We start from the raw sequence: 21,453 nt of genomic DNA on the forward strand, positions 1-21,453 counted from the left end.
TTCCGTACATGGAGCATGTTAGTAGGTCTAGAAGTTATAACAGTGAGGAAGTTATAACGTCGTGTACTTGCTTCTAAAAGCGTAGCTATCTACAGAACAGTACCTCCGTTACATGGCACTGATAGGACATTTAGCACATTTCCTATTGGCTCTCAGACTCGGCCACGACCGATAGTTGGCAAACGGCTAAGGCCATGTTTGGGAGACAGGAAGCTTCACTTCCTGTCACTGAAAACCAGATTGCAGGGGAGTAAAATAATACCCCCCCCCCCACCAAAAAAAAACAACAAGAAATTGACAACAAACATCTTAAAAATGTCTTGGCTAATGTAAACAAAATGTTAAAATCAGTGTTGTCAGTTTCAGCAGGTCTTGAGTTTTTTAAGGTTTCCGCTGACCCGTCTGCTGTTTTTTTTTTTTTTTTTTTTTTTTGCTTTCGGCATTTTCCCATTTTTCCGAAAAAAAATTGTTATTACAAAAACACTACTATAGCAAAAAAAAAAGGAAAAAAAAGACACATAAAAGGTGTCAAGGTGAGACAAAGTGTGAATAAAAATCAGTGTACAGACTGATACTCGTAATAAATATACACACGATCAACAAAAATAAAACGGAAGTCATATTCATAGTAATAATAATAAAAAAAATCAACAATAAAGTACAGGTTTTGTTTTTGTTAATAAGGAGACATGTCTGAGAAAGAAAAGGACAGGAGGACGGGGACGGAGGCTTTCATTGACTTTGTTCAAGAAGTTTTCAAGGCTGCAGGGTTTTGTGTTTTCGACTAAAACAAATTTGTTTTGCTTGGCAGCGGGCCAAAGAACATCAGGAGGAGAAGTCAGAGCGAGAAGAGAAGAGACAAGAACTAAAAACATTATATATATATATATTTATATATACGTATGCCTATTGTTTTTTTTTTAATAATCCTCATTATTAATATGTACCTAGTTGCATTTTCTTTCTTTTTTCTTTAAATAATCAGCAAAATCATCAGCGTCATCATCACCATTCAACATTTCCACAGCAGTGTCAAAGGAACAGGAGCGAGGAGGAGGAGGAGGAGGAGGAGGAGGAGGAGGAGAGGAGGGATGAGAGAGAAGAAGGGGACAAAGGGAGGAGGACGTTACAGGGGTGTGCGGGCGTGCTCAGTACAAGCCACACCCTCGGAGGTTGTTGGCGATGATGATGTCGGTCACGGCGTCGAACACCACCTGGATGTTTCCTGTATCCGTGGCGCAGGTCATGTGACAGTAGATTTCCTTATTTGGAGAGCGGTTCTTGCTCTCGAACTGTGCTTGGATGTAGGCTGCTGCGTCCTCATAGGTATTGGGTCCTGGAGAGACAAGAGAAAATCAAAGATGACAATTCTCAACGCAGAGCGGTCAGATGAGTGGCATTTACTGCACTGATCTGTACCGCACAACGTCCGATTTTATAAAATTCACCCCTGCCACTTACTGTGTAGCAGTGGCACTCAATGTATGGCCCGCGGGCCAAATGTAGCCTCTGATAGGGTGAGAGGTGATCCCCCAATCATTTTCTAATTCATGATAAATCAAAATGATTCACACGGTAATTGCTTTTGCACTTTTAGTATAAATAAAGTGCCACAGTGCATAAAACAGCAACATAATATAGAGCTTGTTCATCAAAAAATGTGCCGTTGGAAGATGTTTCGTTCCCACAGAAATGTCCCAAAATTCTTGAAATGTCCTAAAGTCTTAAAAATGTCTTAAAATCTTGGAAACTTCCTAAAATCTGAGAAATGTCCTAATATTCGAGAAATGTCCTAAAATCTGAGAAATGTCCTGAAATCCAGGAAATGTTCTTTAAATCAGAGAAACGTAATAAAATTCGATAAATCTCCTAAAATCTGAGAAATGTCCTGAAAACCAAGAAAAGTCCAAAAAATTCAGATCAGTAGCTAGAAATATCTGCAGGTGAATCTTCCTCTACAAAACAAATGGACCGAGTGATTAAAAACTGAATAGAGCAGTTTCATATTTTAAAAAAAAGAGAGGAAAAAAAAAGGGAAAAATAATCAGTGCTTTTCAGACGTTCTCATTGCAGAGGGGCATCTAAATGTTAACAATGGCCCATGCGGGAATGCAAATGGCCCTATCTAGAGCCAGTGTTTGGTTTGTCCTTTCTGGGCTACCGTAGAAACATGGAAATCTCCGTAGACGAGGAGCTGCTCTCTATGTAGAGATTAATGGCTCATTTTAAGGTCACAAAAACACGATTCTTATTTTCAGGTGATTTTTACACTAAAGAAAACATTTTTATCAGTTTACGTTCCATTTCTGCCCGTATATGTCCCAACATGCTGCACAGTGGACCTTTAAATAAAGATTCATTCTTAAGATTCAGATTCGTTTTCAAGGCTTCTATGTGATGGTGGTCCTGTTTTGCTCCAGTACACAAATGAACAGCCCTGTAAACCTCTTTCCTCAGTAATTTGAGCAAAGCTAAAACGGTACAGCTGTGCTTTTGTTGTGTTTCTCTCATTTTACACCCAAGCAAATTGATCAGTCAATTTCGGGTATATCAGGCTTTTTCTGTCCGATGTAATTGGATTGAGCTTCACTGGTTTGCAGCTTTTTGTGTTCTCGAAGAAATCAATTTTGTGCACCTGTCAAGTTCTGCTTATGTGTTTTGAGAGCTGCTGTTTCTCAAAAATGCTCTCAGGAAAACTGACAATTCTCTCTTCTTTTTTTTTTTTACCTGTGTATTCGGGGAAGCAGATGCTGAGTGCAGACTTCTTGATCTTCTCTGCAAACAGATCCTTCTTGTTGAGGAAGAGGATGATGGAGGTGTCGATAAAGAACTTGTTGTTGCAGATCGAGTCGAAGAGCATCAGAGACTCGTGCATGCGATTCTGCAGAGGAGGAGAGAAGAGATGCAGAAAGATATGAAGGGGAAAGATGGAAAAAAAGTGGAATAAATAAAGAAGGATGAGATTAAAATGGATTAAACGGATGAGAAAGAAGAGGAGGAGAGGAGAAAGGGGAGAGAGATGGCAAAAAGAGAAGAGGAGAGAAAGAAAAGTTAAAGTTACCATCAATCTAAATGGGAGACAAATAAAAATAACATCGTAAAGTCTTGAGTTAAAACTTGACGTAAAATTAGCATTAGAACGTAATCCTAAATTTGTAATTATCATAATAGGAACCATAATGTTCTGGAAATTTTCCATAGATTTGAAGTAAAAATGTCAAAATCTACAAAATCTTGCAATTTGCAAGACAATTCTTGTCAAGTTGCCTTTTTGTTCACATTTCCGAAGAGCAATGAGACAGGAGAAAAGTGCAGATACAGACGTCAGGGGAGATAAAACATTTTCTGTACAATTATTGCTCATAAATCTTTAAATACACTGAGTGCAACATTCTGCAGTCAGACAAAGACAACAACAACAACAAACATTTACAATAAATAATTACAGTTTACGGAAAACACAAAGTGAGAGGCAGGAAGTGGAAAAAATAAAAAAAATTTAACAGACATTGTCAGTATTTCTATTTAAATATTCTGGAGATGCAAATACAAACAGGACAGACACAAAATAATTTGGTCAGAAAAAAAAATCACACAAATCATGTTACTCACGTGGTGCTTTATTGATGTTTCTCTTATGTATAAATACATTTTTCAATAAATTATCACAGCAGTGAGGGAGATACAGCAGATATATTTTACTTACAGTGCTTACTAAAATACACCACACACACTCTCTCTCTCTCACACACACACACACACGCACATACGAAATTAACAGCTTTGTAGATTTTGCTGTAGGTGATTTGTACACTATAGACAGGTGTTGGTTGATATTGAGAAGAAGGGTTAAATGGCGCGGACATTGGACGGTTTAAGGCTTAAAAAGCTGCATGGGCGTGATGAATACACTGACTTTTAGCAGCTCGGTCTGCTTTCTTAATTCTGCACGAGTTCATACGGTCATGTGAGCCGAGACTTCTTAAATCCGCTCCCAGTCCAGCAGCAGAGCAGGACCTCCCTGCACAGGCTCAAGTTATCATTGTATCACGTGGACGCACGGTAACTAGGGGTCGACAGGTTATCAGCCTGGACGATAATCAGGGCCGATGTTTGGCATTTTACCAATTATCTGAATCAGTGTTTTAGTTGATTGTCGACAAAATTACTCAATGAAAAAGTGTGTATTACACTCAAGCATCAGCACTGAAGGCAGCCTGCAGCACATGTAAAGGGAAGGTCAGCATGGGAGGAACGATTACTTTGTAAAACCTCAGGGAGCTATTTTTATTCATTTATTTTTTAATTTTATTTACATATAAAACTTTATAAAAAAAAAAGTTGCTGGGAAGTTGCTGTATGTGATGTTGAAAATTTCAGTTTTGATTAAACGTTTACTAAAGATATTTAAACAAAGTTTTATGTTGGAGTTTGTCATATTCCAAAATCTGAATATTGTCTGAAATATTTACATTTTTAATGTAAATGCAGATCGGTTCTAAATATCGTTTTTCAGTGACATTAAGTACTAATAATCGGTATCTGTATCAGCCCTTAATGACAACAGCCCAAAAAGCATTTACAGGCAAAATTCTACGTCTAAAAAAAGCATGAATACGTCAGCAAAAAGACACCACAGGACGATCATAACATCGTTTGGCGCTAAACTTTAGAATCTTTTAGGTGCTATTGTGGGATTTCGGAGATACCACTAACTGTATTATTTACATCAGAGCCAGCCACCTAAAAAACAAACAACGAAAAAAACTCTCAAGCATGGCCTCACACTACATTACCCACAAGTCTCTCCTTCACTGCAGCTTCTAGGAGCCTTATTTATCGCTGGGACATAAACTATGTTAGCCACTATCCTCTCTGCGTCGCCTGCTGATGTCATTTCTCACTAGTTGTTTGGGGTTTATTGGTGATTCATCAGGAAATGGGACAGGTTGTGAAAAGTGCAGACACACACACACACACACACACACACACTGATCTGCTCGTAGTTCCTGGCTTAGGAAGCATAAATTCTAACTTCACTTTATAAACCACTAAAAGCTTTAGAGCTATTTGAGCCGTGGAGACAGAGAGAGAGACGGGGGGGGTTTAGGTAGGTTTCAGTAACAAACACAATGAGAGGAAATCAAAAGATCCTCTATGAAGCGGGACACTTTTTTTTTTGCTCTTGTACGACTACAGTTTTCTCATTTCATGAGATATAGATGCTGTGGATTATTTCTGATTTATTATTTGCTGCCATTTTTTTAATTCTCATGTTATGTACTTTTATTTATTGTATTATTTATAAGGGCTGAGAGAGAGCCAAGACATAATGCATTTCATTGCACTGAATGCACGATGTATTTTTTTCAATGCTTATGACAACAAACTTGAACTTATGTGTTTGTCCCTCATCGATGACATGAGAGTTCAATCTACCGAAGGTGAAGCACGCGTAAATCAAGTGCCTCTCCTCTTTTCTTCAATCTGATTCCACACTTTTATACCATATTCAAAGAAATGGTTGTGCTGATATATTTGAGACGCTCCTGGCATTGAACTTACTCCAATGTAAGCCCATCTGCAGTAATGATGTGGTATGAAGAGCGAAAAATGTCACATTGGACCGGAGGGCAGGGTGCTGAGTGGGTAAAACAAACACAGAACTTTCGCCCAGAGGACCTGGTGGTTACGTAGTTTTACGTTTCATGCTCATTAACAGTTAAATTACGTGAAAAACACTTATTTTAACCCAGATCATGATATTTGTCTTTAAACCTAACCAAATACTTTTGGTGACGAAACCTATGTGTCCTGTGAATACAGAAGTTTATTTTGAAAGGACACAATTGCATTTCCATAACATGAACAGGGCTACCCACTTGGGGATGTATCTGAGACTGATGAAGGCTTGTTTTAAATGATGATGTGATTTTTTTTTAAAATGTGTGTATGTTTATCTATCACACAGGTAAAAAAGTGTACCTGTTGGAGGTGAGCTGTTTGCAGAGGTGCAGTAAGAGCCTGTTGTCTGCAGCTCTTCATCTGACATCTCACAGTGGCTGTTTCTGCCTTTACTTCCCTCCCTGCGGTACACTAGTATACTCGTTTTTATTGAAGATAATTACCAAATGCAAATGTTCACAGGGCGAAGTTCAACTTTGACTACATTATTATCTACATTATACTGTATGTGGTTGTTAGAAATTGATTTAAATATGCAAAAACACAGCTACGATCCTTTAAATTCACTTTTAAATGCATCTGATACAGCTGTGAAGCCTGCGCAGCAGAAACATGGTTAGTTTCTGTGCTGCCTGAGGATAACACAGGCCTGAAAGATGTTGGAAGACAAAGCTTGAACAGTAACGGTGCCGCTGCCACCTTGAGGGCAAACACAAATGCAGGCACGTCCTTTAAAGCTGAATGTGAACTGGAGCTTGCTAACCCACTGTGGATAAAAATTTCACCAGCCTATTGTTCTGCAGCTCATGTCTACTGCTGGCTCCTCTTTAGGCTTTCATGCATAAAAATAGGAACGTGAGGGTATTAAAAAAAACTATTTAGTCGAGGGGTGTCTCCATGTCCTGCCCTGAATTAAGTGAGGATGATGTTTAACAAAATTATTCATACTTCAAATGCTGAATTAAACACCCGTTTACAGTGGCAGGGCACTCGGGCGGATGGAAAAAAATCTTGTAATATCACCGTTTAAGGTCACAATTCTAATATAGTGCAAAGTTTAAAATGACAAGAATAGCCTATTTTGTCTTTTCTGTATACTCTACATAAAATAACATCCAAAATGTAGGCTTTAAGCACAGATGCTCAGAATGTCTCTGTGAATATTTGGTTGACTTTATGCAAATTACAAATAAAACTGGGTTGTACAATGTAACCACTGATAATTGTTGGAAGTGAAGAGAAAAAATGCCACAATTTGTAAGCGGCTTCATTTTGAGCCACAAAAACCACTTTAACATTGTTTACTTTGTCAGCACCACCAACCCCGCTGACGCTGCCAACAGAGCGAACAGTGATAACAAATATACAATGTTAAAGGGAATTTGTAATTCAAAATTGGGCCGGAAAGAGCTGGGGATAAGCAGCATGTTTTAAAAGCTGTTGGGTCGGGGCGGCTTACCAGCTGTAATGACCGAATGAGTGACGCTGCAAGCTCCCACCGGACCCAGGTGGCGAGCACTGCAGTAAACTGAAGAGTAGCATAATGAACCCACTGAAACTTGAGCATGTTGGTACTGGTGGTGAAAGTAGTGAGAAACTTAACAAGAAATGGCCCAAAAAATTGGCAAGAAATAAGTAGAAGTTTTAGCTTTTACTTATTTCTGACCTGAAAATATGAAAAAAAAACCCCAACCCCATAAAATCCCATACCAAAACAAACAAAAATTGCCTTCAAGTGCCAAAAAAATGTATCATAAATATATTTCCTGGATATGTTTCCCTATTTTTTCAATAATATCCAATGACCCCAGTTAATATTTCAAATTATTTACTTTTATTTATTTTGCAATTTGCTGTACATTTTTTTTTGCCAAGTTGCTCATCTTTTCTCACGTGTTTATTAAAAAAATCAAACCAATTTTCTCTGTTTAAATGGTTGTGAAAGGCGTCTGAACGCAGCACAGAAAAACTGACGTCGATTCAGGCGTTACAGGGTTAACCTATAGTCCTGCATCAAAAAATATTCTCAACGGTGAACTGAATGATGGTTAACCATCGTCATCCCTATTCAGGACAAACATTTTCGATGTTTTTATGTAGATTTCAGTCATTTGTTTTCAATAATTCCACATTATGTAATTAAAGTAATCAGAAGATTATTAAAAAAGCCTTCAGGTTTATCAGCAGAACCAAAAGCGTTTTAAGGCTCTTTGGTTGGATATGGAGGCATTATTTGGCGCAGGCAAGTGAGGTGACATTTTCAAGTCCCTCGGGTGTGTTTGTTTCTTCAGTGTGTGTGTGTGTGTGTGTGTGTGTGTGTGTGTGTGTGTAGAAGGCCTGTGTGTGGAAAGGGTAGACAGGTGCCTTCTGGGTAATTAATCCACAGATACTGACTCCACCACTACCCCCCCATGGGCTGATGTTGTCTCTCACACAACACACACACACACACACACACACACACACACACACACACACACACACACACACACACACACACACACACACACACACTGACCTTTCCTGTACTATGAACAGACACACATGTAGGTAGCGATATACAATAGGTAACATGCACGCACGCACGCACGCACACACACACACACACACACACACACACACACACACAGAGCATCCTAATCAACAGCCTCGGGCAGCTCTCTAATTAGGAAAAGTTGGCACAGATGCGTGATAGGAAGAGCTGGTGACGTCAGCTACCTGTTAGAGAAGCTCTAAGCGGAGGGTGGAGACGTTGCCTTCGCCGTTGGAGTTTGGAGGGAAGAGCGGAATAAAGCAAATGCCCTGCTCATAAATAAATAAAGCAGCTCTCTCCCTCTGCTGCCAGAGAGCACTCATAAGCAGTAAAGCTGCACACACACTCAGCTCAGTCCCACAGACAAACAAAGCTCTGCCTTTATATGCTGCCGTAAACTGTTGCTCACAAAGACAGAGGGAGGAGGTTTTGCTGGCATTATATGCATCTCTTTTGCTGGATTTACACTAAAACTCTTGATGCCCAATCCTCGTTTGTTGCCTATATTTGATTTTTTATTTTTTATTTTTTGACTGCCTGCTTACATCTCCTCTTCAACCCTTTGAAACCTGAGCAAATTGGCTTGATGTCTTTCAAAATGAGACAACTCATGGCCCCAAAAATAGAATGAAACAATTAAAAAGACAAAAAAATGACTTCAAAATAAGCAAAAAAGTTTAAAAAAAAAGAAAGAAAATGACCTGATATCAGTGCAGAAAATTAAAAATATGTTTTTTTTCTGTAATATAATTTTAAATAAATAACAACAATGATTCTGTTTGTATTTTTCCAAAGATTTGTCCCCACAAATTTTTGATAATCCGGCAATCCTCCCCTCTTTTTAAAACTAATTTTTAGGCCATTTTCTTCATCACCTTTTACTAACATCTTGGAATTTGTGGGACATTTCTCGTCAAGTTGGTCATCGCCTTTTCCCCCCATGTTTTTGAAAGAAATCAAAGCAATTTGCTAAGGTCTTAAAGGGTTAAAGTGATTAAATCTGATATCAGCATTTACACCTGCTTAAACTTTGCTTACGCTTAAAACTACATACGCGCATAGACGAAAATTGAAATGTCCTTTTAAACATGTTTGTTCTTATACAAGCCCTTTATTTTTCGCCCTAAAAGTTTCTTTGCCCCAAAGACATAAAAAAACAGGTAACCTCTGCTTTTGACCACCGGCTTGAGCACTCGTCCTCCATTGTTCTTTTTTCTGTTTTCATTAAAATGCACCTTTTAATTACATACGACTCGCAATGCCAGGAGATATCTGACCTGGCTGCTTAGACTACACACTCATTTACAGACACTTGAATCATGTCAGATTTTTTTCCACATTTGATTGAGGCCTGAAACCAAACTGAGAATTTCTGATTTCATGTCCTTTTCCCTGCTTGCACGTTTATGCCACGTGTGTGATCTGTGCCACATGACAGGAAGAATTTAGAACTGGGTCACTTGAAGCTTGTGGTATAAATCCAGCCTTTGACTTTAATGTCAAGGCTCAAATCTTAACAGTTCCCACAAAGTGCATACAACACTTTTCATTTTAGCTAAGCTGTGCACAACATTACACCACACAATCGACACAGCAGCTCTGGGACGACGAGCATCCAGCAGAAATGAAACTTGCTCGGCAGAAAGTGAAACATCGGGGCTAAAACAATGGTCACAAGGTTGACATTGAAGTCTCGGAGGACTGTATGTACTCACCAGCACACAATTGTTCAGAGCTCACCTCTGGCTTATTAAGGCAGAGAAGGGGACAGAAGGGATATTACAGTGTGCAGCCCTGCACTGGATGTGGCCCCAGGGCCCTATAAAATCAATGCTCTCTCTGAAGAAGTATCTGGGAACAGTCTGCTTGAGTCAGAGCACTAAGTCTTGTAGTTCTTCATTTAAAGTGATTTTATAGCTGCAATATGAGAGCCAGGAATATCAATCCCAAAATATAACCAGAGGTGACATCGACAGGGATGAAGTGCAATGGCTGTTAAAAAAAACCAGCAACCTCCTCGCTATAAATTCAAATTTAAACCATACATTTAAGTAAAAAGTAAAAAAGAAATTGTACTGCTTACATTTAGCAACTTTGATCAAAAGTACAATTTCAATCACAGTATTCTAAAGGGACCAAAAACAAATTTACTACAAAATGAAATGCATCCAAGGCCAAAACACTAAGAGCTCATTTATGCTCAACATTACATAACAAGACTTCTGTCTGTACTCTGCGCACATTTCTATGGTATTTATGAACGTTTCCTGAAAGCTCGTGGATACGGATGAAAGAGAGCGGTAACACTGTTGATCTGGACGCAGTGTAGCATTGTTTAAGTAAGATATGACCGCAGGAGAGGAAAAAGAAATCTGAATTATGGCGAAACAGAACCAATCACTAATATAAGTTAATCAGGGCTGTAAGTGTTCACGCGTCAATCACATAACCGCTTAATGGCGGCCATCCTGGCTGACATTCCTGTCTTTGAGGGGCTGTACAGGTTCGAGTTTTAAAGCTAGAGTGATGATGATGATATCATATGAAGACCTGAGGAATCCAGTGGTACCAACCATGTCATACTAGCTTCTAGTGAAGGGGGCTTAATTACGCACCAAAGCTGACCTCTGACCTCTAAATATCTGAATGAAAATGGGTTCTGTGGGTACCCATGAGTCTCCCCATTACAGACACGCCCACTTTATATATTCCCACAAAGTTTTGGGCAAAAACCATTAGTTTTTTTTTTGGCATGCAGCATAAATGTCTTATTTTGTCCTGCTGTATTTGAAATTTCTGCATACTGGGGTCCCTAAGCAGTCTTGAAGTCGCAGGTGCAGCTAATCAGACTGATGTCAGCGGGCAGCTGCATCGTCAACGACGGCAAAAGACTGGATGAAACTAAATCAAAGAAGTTAACGACGGTGCTGCTAAACAGGTGGACTCTGACTGCAGACCAGTCGATATAGTGGAAGACTTGGGTCTAAGTGACGTTCTCAAGGTGGTATGTTGTGGCCAGTCATGTCTTTCTGTAGGGGTTAAAAAAATAATTCTATTTCATAATTTTTATCTTGAAATTTCACTTTTCTAAAGATATATTTGTATTTCAGCGACCTCTCTCCCGCCATGGGCCAAGCGTCTTTGCAGGCTCAACAACTGCTACACAATTATTAAAAAAATACTACTGTAAATGGAACATATACCTTATAGTAATTAGTTAGATTTTATCGCAGAGTTTCACAACGATTGCTTTATCTTTTCTGGTGTATTTATGCATGTGATGACTTAGTCATTATGTTCTTCTCATTAAGTGCTGACTGTTTTGGAGCTCAATAGTTAACAGAGCACAGCTTGGTGCAACAAAGCACTCAGACACTCTGCGGTGCTCCACGTATAACAGAAAAGGACTGCCGTAAGAAAACGAAATAAAACAAATTATGCAACATATAAAATAACAAGAGAGTAGTGCACAAAAGCAATTTTGCTGCAAATATATATATATTTATAACTGCATTTTTTCTGCGGATGATTAAGCAGTTGGTCATAATCCTATAAACAGTTTAATATCTCATGCACATTATAAAATCTTGAGAACATCCGTCTTATGTAAACTGAGAGTGAACTGAACATGTACTCAAACAACATACATGTGTCTAAGGCACAAGTCGAAGGCAAAAAAGAGTGAAAACTCATATTTCAATTAAAACGATTAGAAATACTTTGGGGTAAAGGAGTGATTCCTATCATACTATTTTTGTGGAGTGCTGGTGCCCTGCAGTTACGCGGCAATCTATCTAGTTCTTCGGCACAACTTTAAGTACAAAAAAGTTTCAGAGTTTCGACTAAAGCCACAAAGTATCTGGGATTTGGTTCTTCTTTAGGAAGAAGCAGAAAAAAATACATTAAAAAAAGTCTCAACCAACAAATCAACCACTCAGCCAATCAGTTCATTAGTTAAGAATCAGGATGGACCAGTGGCCAGCCTCACGGTGACGCGGTATGGTCCTAACTGACACGGGCCACGTTGACGCAACTGGTACCGCAAAGGTTAACACAAGTCAAACATCCATCCATCCATCAACACAATCATCAGTACAGACCACACCCTCGCAAGTTATTCGCTATGATGACATCAGTGACGGCATCAAAGACAAACTGGATGTTGTTGGTGTCTGTGGCGCAGGTCACATGGGAGTACACCTCTTTGCTGGGTGACTTGTTCTTGCTCTCGTACTGACCCTTGATGTAGTCGATTCCCTCCAGATAAGTGTCTGGACCTGAGGAGAGAGGCACACAGAGAGAGAGATGACGTACAGTGGGAGTCAGGTGAAGGCTGAGAAGCTGTTTTCATCTGGACTTTTATATCAGTCCCACATTTCTCGCATCAGCACTATTTTCTGATACTTTATGAAAACATAACCTTTGACTTTCCAGCTCAGCACACTTTCTGCTGAGGTGTTCGGAGGGCTGTGCTTACTGCTTGCCAAGCTTTAATAAATATGATACATGGACAACTTTTTCCACACAAAATGGGTGATTTTGAACTGACAAATGAAATGTGACGGAAAATGTTGGATCTTGGTATTGTTGGCAAAGTCTGCCAGTGGCAGATATGAGGTCTGAGAGCAGGGATGCTCAACTTGCTTTGCTTGGAGAAAACTTTTGCAAAATGACAGGAAGCCAGGGGCCAGTCACAGCAGCCCCGTACATGTTTCTACGATTTCAGGACGTTTCTACGATTTCAGGACGTTTCTATGATTTCAGGACGTTTCTATGATTTCAGGATATTTCTATGATTTTAGGACATTTCTGGACTTAAGGATGTTTCCAGGATTTTAAGACATTTCTCAGATGTTTGGTTGTTTCTAGGATTTTTCGATATTTCTAGGATTTTAGGATGTGTCTACAATTTTCAGACACTTTAGGAGGTTTCTAGGATTTTAGGACATTACAAGGATATTAGGAGGTGTCCAGGATTTTGGATATTTCTGGGATTTTAGAACAATTCTCAGCTTTTAGGACATTTCTAGGACTTTAGGACACTGCTAGGATTTTAGGACATTTCATGGATTTTAGGATGTTTCTAGGATTTTGGCACATTAGGGGCTTAGCTAGGACCTCGGGTAACAGGATAAATAAGCTCTATTTTGATGCTGTTTTATAGACTCTGGCACCTTATGTATACTAAAAGTACAAAAACAATTCCCAGTTGGCCTGTGGGCCGTAACTTGAGTATCACTGCCCTAGAGCCAAAGGAGTGAGCCATTATTCATGCTGTATACTGATTCATTTCACAGCTGTCTACAGTAAATCTACTGTATGTCCTTTTAGTTCAAGTGCATTATTAACTGTGAGAGTTAGTTCTGCTTGTAATGCAAGCATTTGACATGCAGCGGATTTAATCAAAATGTGTTTTAATGTTGCTGGAATGAGTCCGATCTCAGCGATTGGAGTAATTTTTGCTCAAAATGTCACCAGCATCTACTTGGCTCTAGTCCATTAGCAGCATTGTGGTTTGTCTCTCTGTTTCATCAGAACAGGCACCAAGTCTGGCCATGTAAAAGGATGAAGAGAGGAGAGGAAACAGGTTTGGAATCCTAATTCTTTCTTTCTCACAGTCTAGCTGTTTTGGTCTCTCTCCATCTTGCTTTCCCACAGTCTCGCTTTGTCTATTTTTTTTGCTCATTTTCTCACACTCTCGCTCTCTCTGGCTTTCTCACGTTCTATTGTTTGCCTGTGTTGTCTTATCACTCATTTTCTCTTGTATCCAGCGCACTCGAGCTCTTCTCCTCTGGACTCATGGTAACACGCCTGATTTCATTCACTGTTTCACTCATTTACTTCTCTGACTCTCATCTTTGCTTTGTTGCACGGTCTGAGCTTGTTGGCTCTTTTCTGTCGCTTTCACTCTTTTATTTCCCATTCTGTCTATTTACGCTCATCTCCATTCATCCTCCCTCTCACAACCTTTTGTACGCAAAATAACTTTCATCAGAGCAATTGCAGTTTTTACAAACAACTGAACTCTTTCACACGCTATGAATACTCTGCCATACTCATCTCATTTATCTTTCCCCAAGGATTTCACCAAAAAGCTTCTTATTTAGAAATGCAGAGAACTGTTGCTGCTAAAATAAAGGCCAGGATTGACCCACGATGCAAATCGATAGTTAATATGCGCACATTGAATGATTTAGCCAGTTGGTTTATGTTCCACTCAACACAGGGCTGGAGACTTATATATAAATTGATTTGATGATAGCTCTAGCTATCTCATAGTGAATCTAATGGTTCCATCTAGGAGAAAAAAGGAATGAATAAAGATTGCACACAATAATGTGCAAGAATGTGCAAGTTTGTGTTTGCTGATGAAGCATTATGAGGAGTTTTAAGAGGTGAAGTAATGACAAAACCAGCATTCAGATTTTACTAAGTTCGTGCTGGCCCCGTTTATACCGTGTATTAACGTGCATTATAACAGGTGGACAGTGTTAAATACAAATGTAAACTAAAATAAGCGCCTCACAGTTGTATGCCTTTGAGAAATCGAATCACATATTGAGTATGTGATGGACGAACAACCCGAAAACATAATGCCTCTGGCCACGGCTATCACTGCCACGGAGTCACATCAACCACCAAAACACACTGAGATCCGATCACTCAAACCACTTGCCGAGGTGTTCTGGGATACATTTGACCACAAATCTTTCATAGTGTAAACTCTACAGCCTGGCAGTCCGCTACGGCTTGTTTTTTGACAAAGTTTTGAGTGACTGTCCATTGTTTTGCTCTATGAAAGGAGACGTGTTGATGTCTGCTGAAAGCGATATCTCCAGCTGTACCGACACACCCATAAACATGACTCAAGAGGACGCTAGAGAGCTGCTAAAAATGATCTCCAATATTGTAAAAACAATGAAGATTTTTTGCCCAGCTCTAACTCATAAAAATAAAACTACAGGAGGCACAAGTACTTTAGTTGTTACCATTATGATTGTAATTTAGAAGGGAAGCCATGAGCAGCAATATCGAGCACATCTAGAACATCTAGCTTCTCCCAAAGAGCAGCCTGCAGCTCAGTTGTCATTTGGAAAAATTTGACAAACACTACTTCAAGTTTTGATGGTTGGAACATAACTGTAGCACAAATTGCACCGCACAATCTAATAAAGAAAATGGAGGATTTTTTTTTTTTTTGGCAAAAAAGAGAACATTGGGTTTGAGAGAGAGCATGTTTCATTTTTTAGTGAGTAATTCCCAACACATTTTCATGCCAAGTCGTCAAATGTTACCACCTAGCAATGGATTTCTATGTTTACATATTATACTTCACGTCTCTTTTTGCATCTGTCATTGACGTTTCGGGGTAGCGCTATACAGTAACGTCAACAAATGCACATGGTGGGTTGATGCATGTGGTTATGTTTAGACAACACAAGCACATGGCAACTAATGTCTGGACATCAACAAAAGCACATGGACACACACACTGGACTCTAACATGAAAGTCCAGGGTTTGTTACACCCGTACACTGCTCTTCTTGTCCGTCTTATAGGGACTCTCGTGATCTTCATATGATGCAAATCTGGCAGCGTTTCAACCTGACGCCATCCAGATTAGTATCATGCAGACGCAACAGGTTCCGTCAGGCCACATTTGCAACTGACACCAACCGTCGGCATATCATTCTGCCGTGTCTGCACTGTAAAATTAAACTCGCTAGTGTCAGGGCTGCCTTAAAAAATACAAATGGACTAAATTTGAAAAGAACAAGCTGAGGTAATTATTTAATGACTCAACTTCTTTTATCAAATTAATTAAACTTAAAAATTTAAGGCAGCACAGACCCAATTTTTTAAGTTAAAACAAATGTTTTGTTTTTACAGTGTGGCAGCATATAAAAACAACGTGAACAGTTCTGTCGGGACGCATTTTCAGCTGATGACGTCCTTTGGCGTTTCACGCGAAATGTGGCTTTTGCTGTCAGGATCTGACGCCGAAAGCATTGCAAAAACAGCAGTATTTGACGACTTCAGAATGACATGTTAATTCTGTCCACTGATCACTGAGATCAACTCAGACATATTCATGAAAAGAAATATATTTATATGTTGTAAAAAAACTAGTGACCCAGATATAAAGCATGCTGGACTATCCTATGTGTATCTATGTTTACAGATTTTAGGAGCTGGGCTTCATGTTAATACTTGGTGCAGTTGTTCTACCTCAGCAGCCACAGTGCCTCCTAGTGTCTACACAATTATACTGCATGTAGTTTAAACTAGTAAAGCAATATATCTGTCATGTGTATGCAAATGTACCTGTGTACTCAGGGAAGCAGATGGACAGTGGTGACTTGACGATCTTTCTTTCAAAGAGGTCCTTCTTGTTCAGAAAGAGGATTATGGACGTGTCCTTAAACCACTTGTTGTTACAGATGGAATCAAACAGCTTGAGAGACTCGTGCATGCGATTCTGTAGAGGAGAAATTAGCAGGGGTTGAATGGGCTTTAAGATACACTCTTCTGCATAATTATAATACATTAATACACACACACACACACACACACACACACACAAAATCAATCAAACAGAACATGTGCAATTGTGTTCAGGAAACACATGCACACTCAAGCGCATAAGCAGCCAAATCAAGAACAAGCATACTGCACAGGTGCACGTACGCAACCGCGCGCGCGCACACACACACACACCATTGAAACACAAAGAGGAATTAAGTAAATAAAAAATGAGAAACAGAAGTACAAAGGAGTTCCTCTTGTCTATGAACACAGCATTTCCTGCTGCATGTCGAGTGTGTTTGTGTGTGTTTGTGTGTGTGTGTGTGTGTGTGTGTGTCAACACATCAGTGAAAGAAATGGTTAGTAAGCTGGATGTCGCAGTAGAGTTAAACAAAGCCATGCATTTCTAGCTTTTAAGCAGTGAGCCACTGCCTGCTTCAACTGTAGTACACAACCTTGAATAAGTGATATCTTAAAGGGACCCTGTGGAGTTTCTGACCACTGGGGGCACTGCAGAGCAATGCTTTGAAAAGGTGGTCTCTGTTTCGAGTTATTTGGTATTTTGCAGCATGTGCTTGAGGACATAACCTGCTCACCGTGAGCAGAGGTTTATGTAATCTGCACAAAGCAGCAACAATTCGGGGAGGTAACGAATTATGAAGGTTACAGCGAACAAACGAAGGAGGAGAAGACAAAACAGGCGGATGTGAACAATGTACACTTGAAATAGCTTCGCAAATATTTCCTGATGTAGAAATGTAAGCACGTTTCTTAGGCTGCATTTGGGTGAGAAACGTGTGATGTAAACTACACCAAAAATAGTGTTTACAATGGAAACTCCACAGGGTATAAAAAGATCAAATGCTAGCTCATAAACAAGATTTAAGGCATATATTTATACAATGTTAAATCAGTATATGAAATGCAGAAAAACAAAGCATGGGAACTTCAAAAAGCTATGATTAATACACTGTAGATCAAATTTTTTTTTATATTTTTTCATCGTTAGGCACTTAATGTGAGTAGATCAAGGGATTTTTGACTCTCTAGATTGAGCAGATAACAGTACTAGAGTGCAAAAATGCTTAATAAATCAGTCTCCTTTGACTAATTTTCTCAGATTTACTGCTCTGTTTGCTAATAAATCTCTAGAAGGTGAAAAGCAAATTGACCGTTTTATTCAAGACACCTATCCATACAGCAAAAAAAAAAAAAAAAGTGCCTAATGATGAAAACAAAGATTCTGATTCTTTTTAAAAATGAGTTGAAAGCAGTTTCTCTCTGGTTGTGATCCCTTATTGCCTTGTTAAGGACAGGGGAGGGAGGAAAGGTTGACTGATGGCCCATCAACCAACCAGAGAGAGAGAGAGAGAGAGAGAGAAAGAAAGAACTGGAAAAGTGGCATATTACTGTAGATATGACCAATGCAGTAGAGTTCAGCCGGTGTAAAAATGGTTTAACCAGCTTGACATTAAGTCAAACGCAGGATCGGTATACCAACTTTTACCGTTAGGTGTCGCACTTTGCTCAGCAGCTGTTTCCAAATGGAACATAGTGAGTCAGTGTCCCCATCGACTATTGCGTAGCACCGCGTAAAATCTGAACTCTCTATCAACACTTAATCCATTAAATATGCCATACCTATCAGCTGTGCACACAGGATCAGACTCAAGATGTATCCATTTAAAAGATCAATAAGTACTTGCTATTTAAGAAAAAATACAGATTTTATATTGTGATATTTACTGTTTAATGATATGCAATTCAGCCAACAGGAAGTGGTTCGTTATTAGCGATGGTCAGTTAGCAGAAACTTTTCAAATAAAGAGATATCTTTGATCCTCAATCAGCCTTTTCTTGTCCATTACAGCTCACATCTGTCCAAAGTGAGCGACAGGAATAAGTAGAAACATGGCGTCGGCTCAAAACGGTGCACCATGCTGTTTGCGCATAGTAACAAAACCTTTTTTTTTATAGCTTCAAATCCAAAATGTTGCCACTTTGACACAGTTTTCTTGTGAGGCGCACTCTTGTCTCATCGCCGCAAAAAAACTCCTGAATTTTTCAGTAAACAAACAAGATGTGCACCGCTCTTTGCCTTCCAAACTTTTCTAAAATTTGATCTTCATCATGTAGCCGGGCTCAGATCACGACCCGTCAGACACCAGTGGCTCTGCTAGTCCAATTTTAAACTGCATCATTTTATGTTCATGATTTTATCTTAATGCTTATTACTAATGCAATACAAGTTGGCTGTTTTGCATAAATTCAAACCGATAGTTTAAAACACCGTAACTCTACAATGCAGCCTGACACACAATAGAGTCAAAGACGTGTTACAATGGAACAAAAATTTAGAGAAATATTGAAGTGATCACACAGACAAAGACATAAGCAGATAAATATCATGCAATAAAACATTTGATTAAATGAAAACAAAGCTGTGCAAAGACACACACGCACACATACACGATACAGTTCCTAGGTTCACAGAGAGAAAGAGGCACTGCTTTCAACTCATGGATAAGTGTATCAACTTATCGGGAGGTTTCATACCTGTCTGTGGGTGGAGCATCTGCAGAAGATCTGACTGCTGATTGGTTAGAGAGGACAGTCGATGGCGACAGTGACAGGAGGAGTGGAAGGAGCCAGAGGTGCTGCAGGGCGGAGCTTAGAGCAGGAACAGAAAATGCAAGGGACCCGCTCACCCACCCACGTCCCACTTCCTTTGTGACACCCCCGGACGCACACACAGTACACATGTACACACCCCCAGTGCTGAAAAGTAAGTGTTAAGAGGCAGGAGGACGGGACTTTATCCAGACAGTGTTCACTCAGAGCAGTTGTCGTTTTGTCTGTGTTCTCGCAGACACAAGACAAGGAGAGGCACACAAAAACACAATGCAAGCAGTTCCTCAGTAGAAAGAGTGGAATTACGAAGTGAAAGTGGTTTGTGTTGTACTGCATGTCTTTGTGTTTGTGTCCATACAGCACTTACAGTCCTACATAAATACATGCAATTAAAACGTAACGCAGGCGGCCTTTTACTTCTTCATTTGTCCTTTAAAAAAGGACAAAAAAACCTTGAAAACCTCCAGAAAAACAGCGCCCTGTTCTGTCACCTCATTAATCTGGTGATAAATGATCATATCATACAAGTCCTGCAAATGACAGGATATCGGTGGGTCTTGAACAGTGGAGTGTTTCATTCTGATTTCTCAAAATAAAAATAAATAAATAAATAAATAAATAAATAAAAAGGCAGAATTGTTACTTACAGATTTTGTATCAAAATGTTGGTTGTTGGGAGACCAAAAAACTCAACTAAAAGTTGGGATTGTTCTGACAATAGATTGTATATGCAGGATGTAGTCAGTACCATCAGAAATGTACCAAATCCCAGTTATCCCGGTTACCTGGCTCCTGGGGCACTTGCCTGGTTCTATGTTGTGAATGCTGCTATGCGTGTTTTTGTGTGTGTTCTTGTTTTGTAGTTTAACATGCCTCTCTTAACTAATCGCCCCTAGTGGGATTAATAAAGTTGTTTGAATTATATTGAATAGATTGAGAGCTGATTCAGAGCAGCTGTATGAAGCTGTGGGCCGAAAAACAAAGGCCTGTCTCAATTAGAGGCTTAGAGGTTACCATGCAGTTCATTTTTATAGAAGTTCTTTGGATGTATAAAACCGTGTTGGTGGCTACTTGCTGGAGATAATGTTAGTTAGCTGATGTTATGTTTCCATCCTTGCTGAGCAACGGTTTTATGTGAAAGGAATTAAAAAGCCCATCCCATACAGACACCTGTCCCAAATATAAGCCTGCGGAGTTCAGTGATTACAGCAAATAATAGTCTGGGCTATTAATTGAAGTTTTACGGTAATCACCTATAACGCTTATGTTTCTTTGCCCACTCTGTATATGCTAGCAGTCACATGACTTTGGGAACATCCAGATACCTCTTTCAGCCCACCCAGGAAAAGCGTCACATGTCTTTACTTACTACAAATGACGATTAGGAACTCAAAACATTATTACATTTGTATGAAAGCTGCAGTTTTATGTAAAATAAAGCCAATTAAGGAGGAATATCAATTATAATAATCATACAGTATGAAATGAGTATGCATTATCTTCCTATGTAAAAGGCTGATATTCCAAGAATTTAAGTTGTAAAGGGAAGAATCCACTTTTGATCCCTGTTCGGGCAGGATTAACATTATGGGAAATAAAAGCTGCCATTCTAATTAAATTCAATGCATATCTCGGGTTTCAATGAACTGCCCAAAGGGGATATATGTATAACTTTATCACTCCCATTACTGAGAAGGAGGCGTTATCTTTCCTGAATGATTGTAGAATTTTTTTTTTTACTGCCTGCTACTTTCTGGATCACATGCCGTGATTGTGTCTGGTGGCAGAGCTGACGGAGGGTGTGGGCACTCGCCGAAAAAACACTCATCAGGTTGACCACATCACAATCTCACAGATGAAAAAAATAATGCGACAGAGCTGCTTTTTACGTTATTGGAACAGATATAAATGTGGAATATTTAACGCAATCCCCTTTGACTTCTGTTTGTAATCATCATGATAGGTAATTTCCTTTTTTGGTACATCCATTTGCCACAAATTGCCTTGCAATTGTCTAATTTGTATTTTAGCTGTGGGCTGTGAGAGTGGAAAGATAACAGTGGCTGCAATATCATAGT

The 21,453-nt window shown here is 39.3% G+C and overlaps 1 protein-coding gene across 2 annotated transcripts in view; it reads right to left on the reverse strand.

Moving 5' to 3' along the window:
- Positions 1–666: 666 nt before the first annotated feature.
- gnao1a (guanine nucleotide binding protein (G protein), alpha activating activity polypeptide O, a) overlaps positions 667–21,453 on the reverse strand; it is a 120,436-nt gene continuing 99,649 nt past the window's right edge. Inside the window, exons 7-8 of one of the 2 annotated variants that reach the window (XM_042495737.1) lie at positions 2,728–2,881; positions 667–1,336 (exon numbers count right to left, since the gene is read on the reverse strand). In XM_042495737.1, the coding sequence (XP_042351671.1) occupies positions 1,149–1,336; positions 2,728–2,881 (342 nt within the window). In that variant the 3' untranslated portion in view covers positions 667–1,148. Of the gene's footprint in view, positions 1,337–2,727; positions 2,882–9,136; positions 12,496–16,543; positions 16,698–21,453 lie in introns of those variants that run through there. The other variant, XM_042495736.1, reaches the window with a different exon arrangement.

This window comes from Plectropomus leopardus, chromosome 11, assembly GCF_008729295.1.
Source record: "Plectropomus leopardus isolate mb chromosome 11, YSFRI_Pleo_2.0, whole genome shotgun sequence".
Classification (NCBI taxonomy): domain Eukaryota; kingdom Metazoa; phylum Chordata; class Actinopteri; order Perciformes; family Serranidae; genus Plectropomus; species Plectropomus leopardus.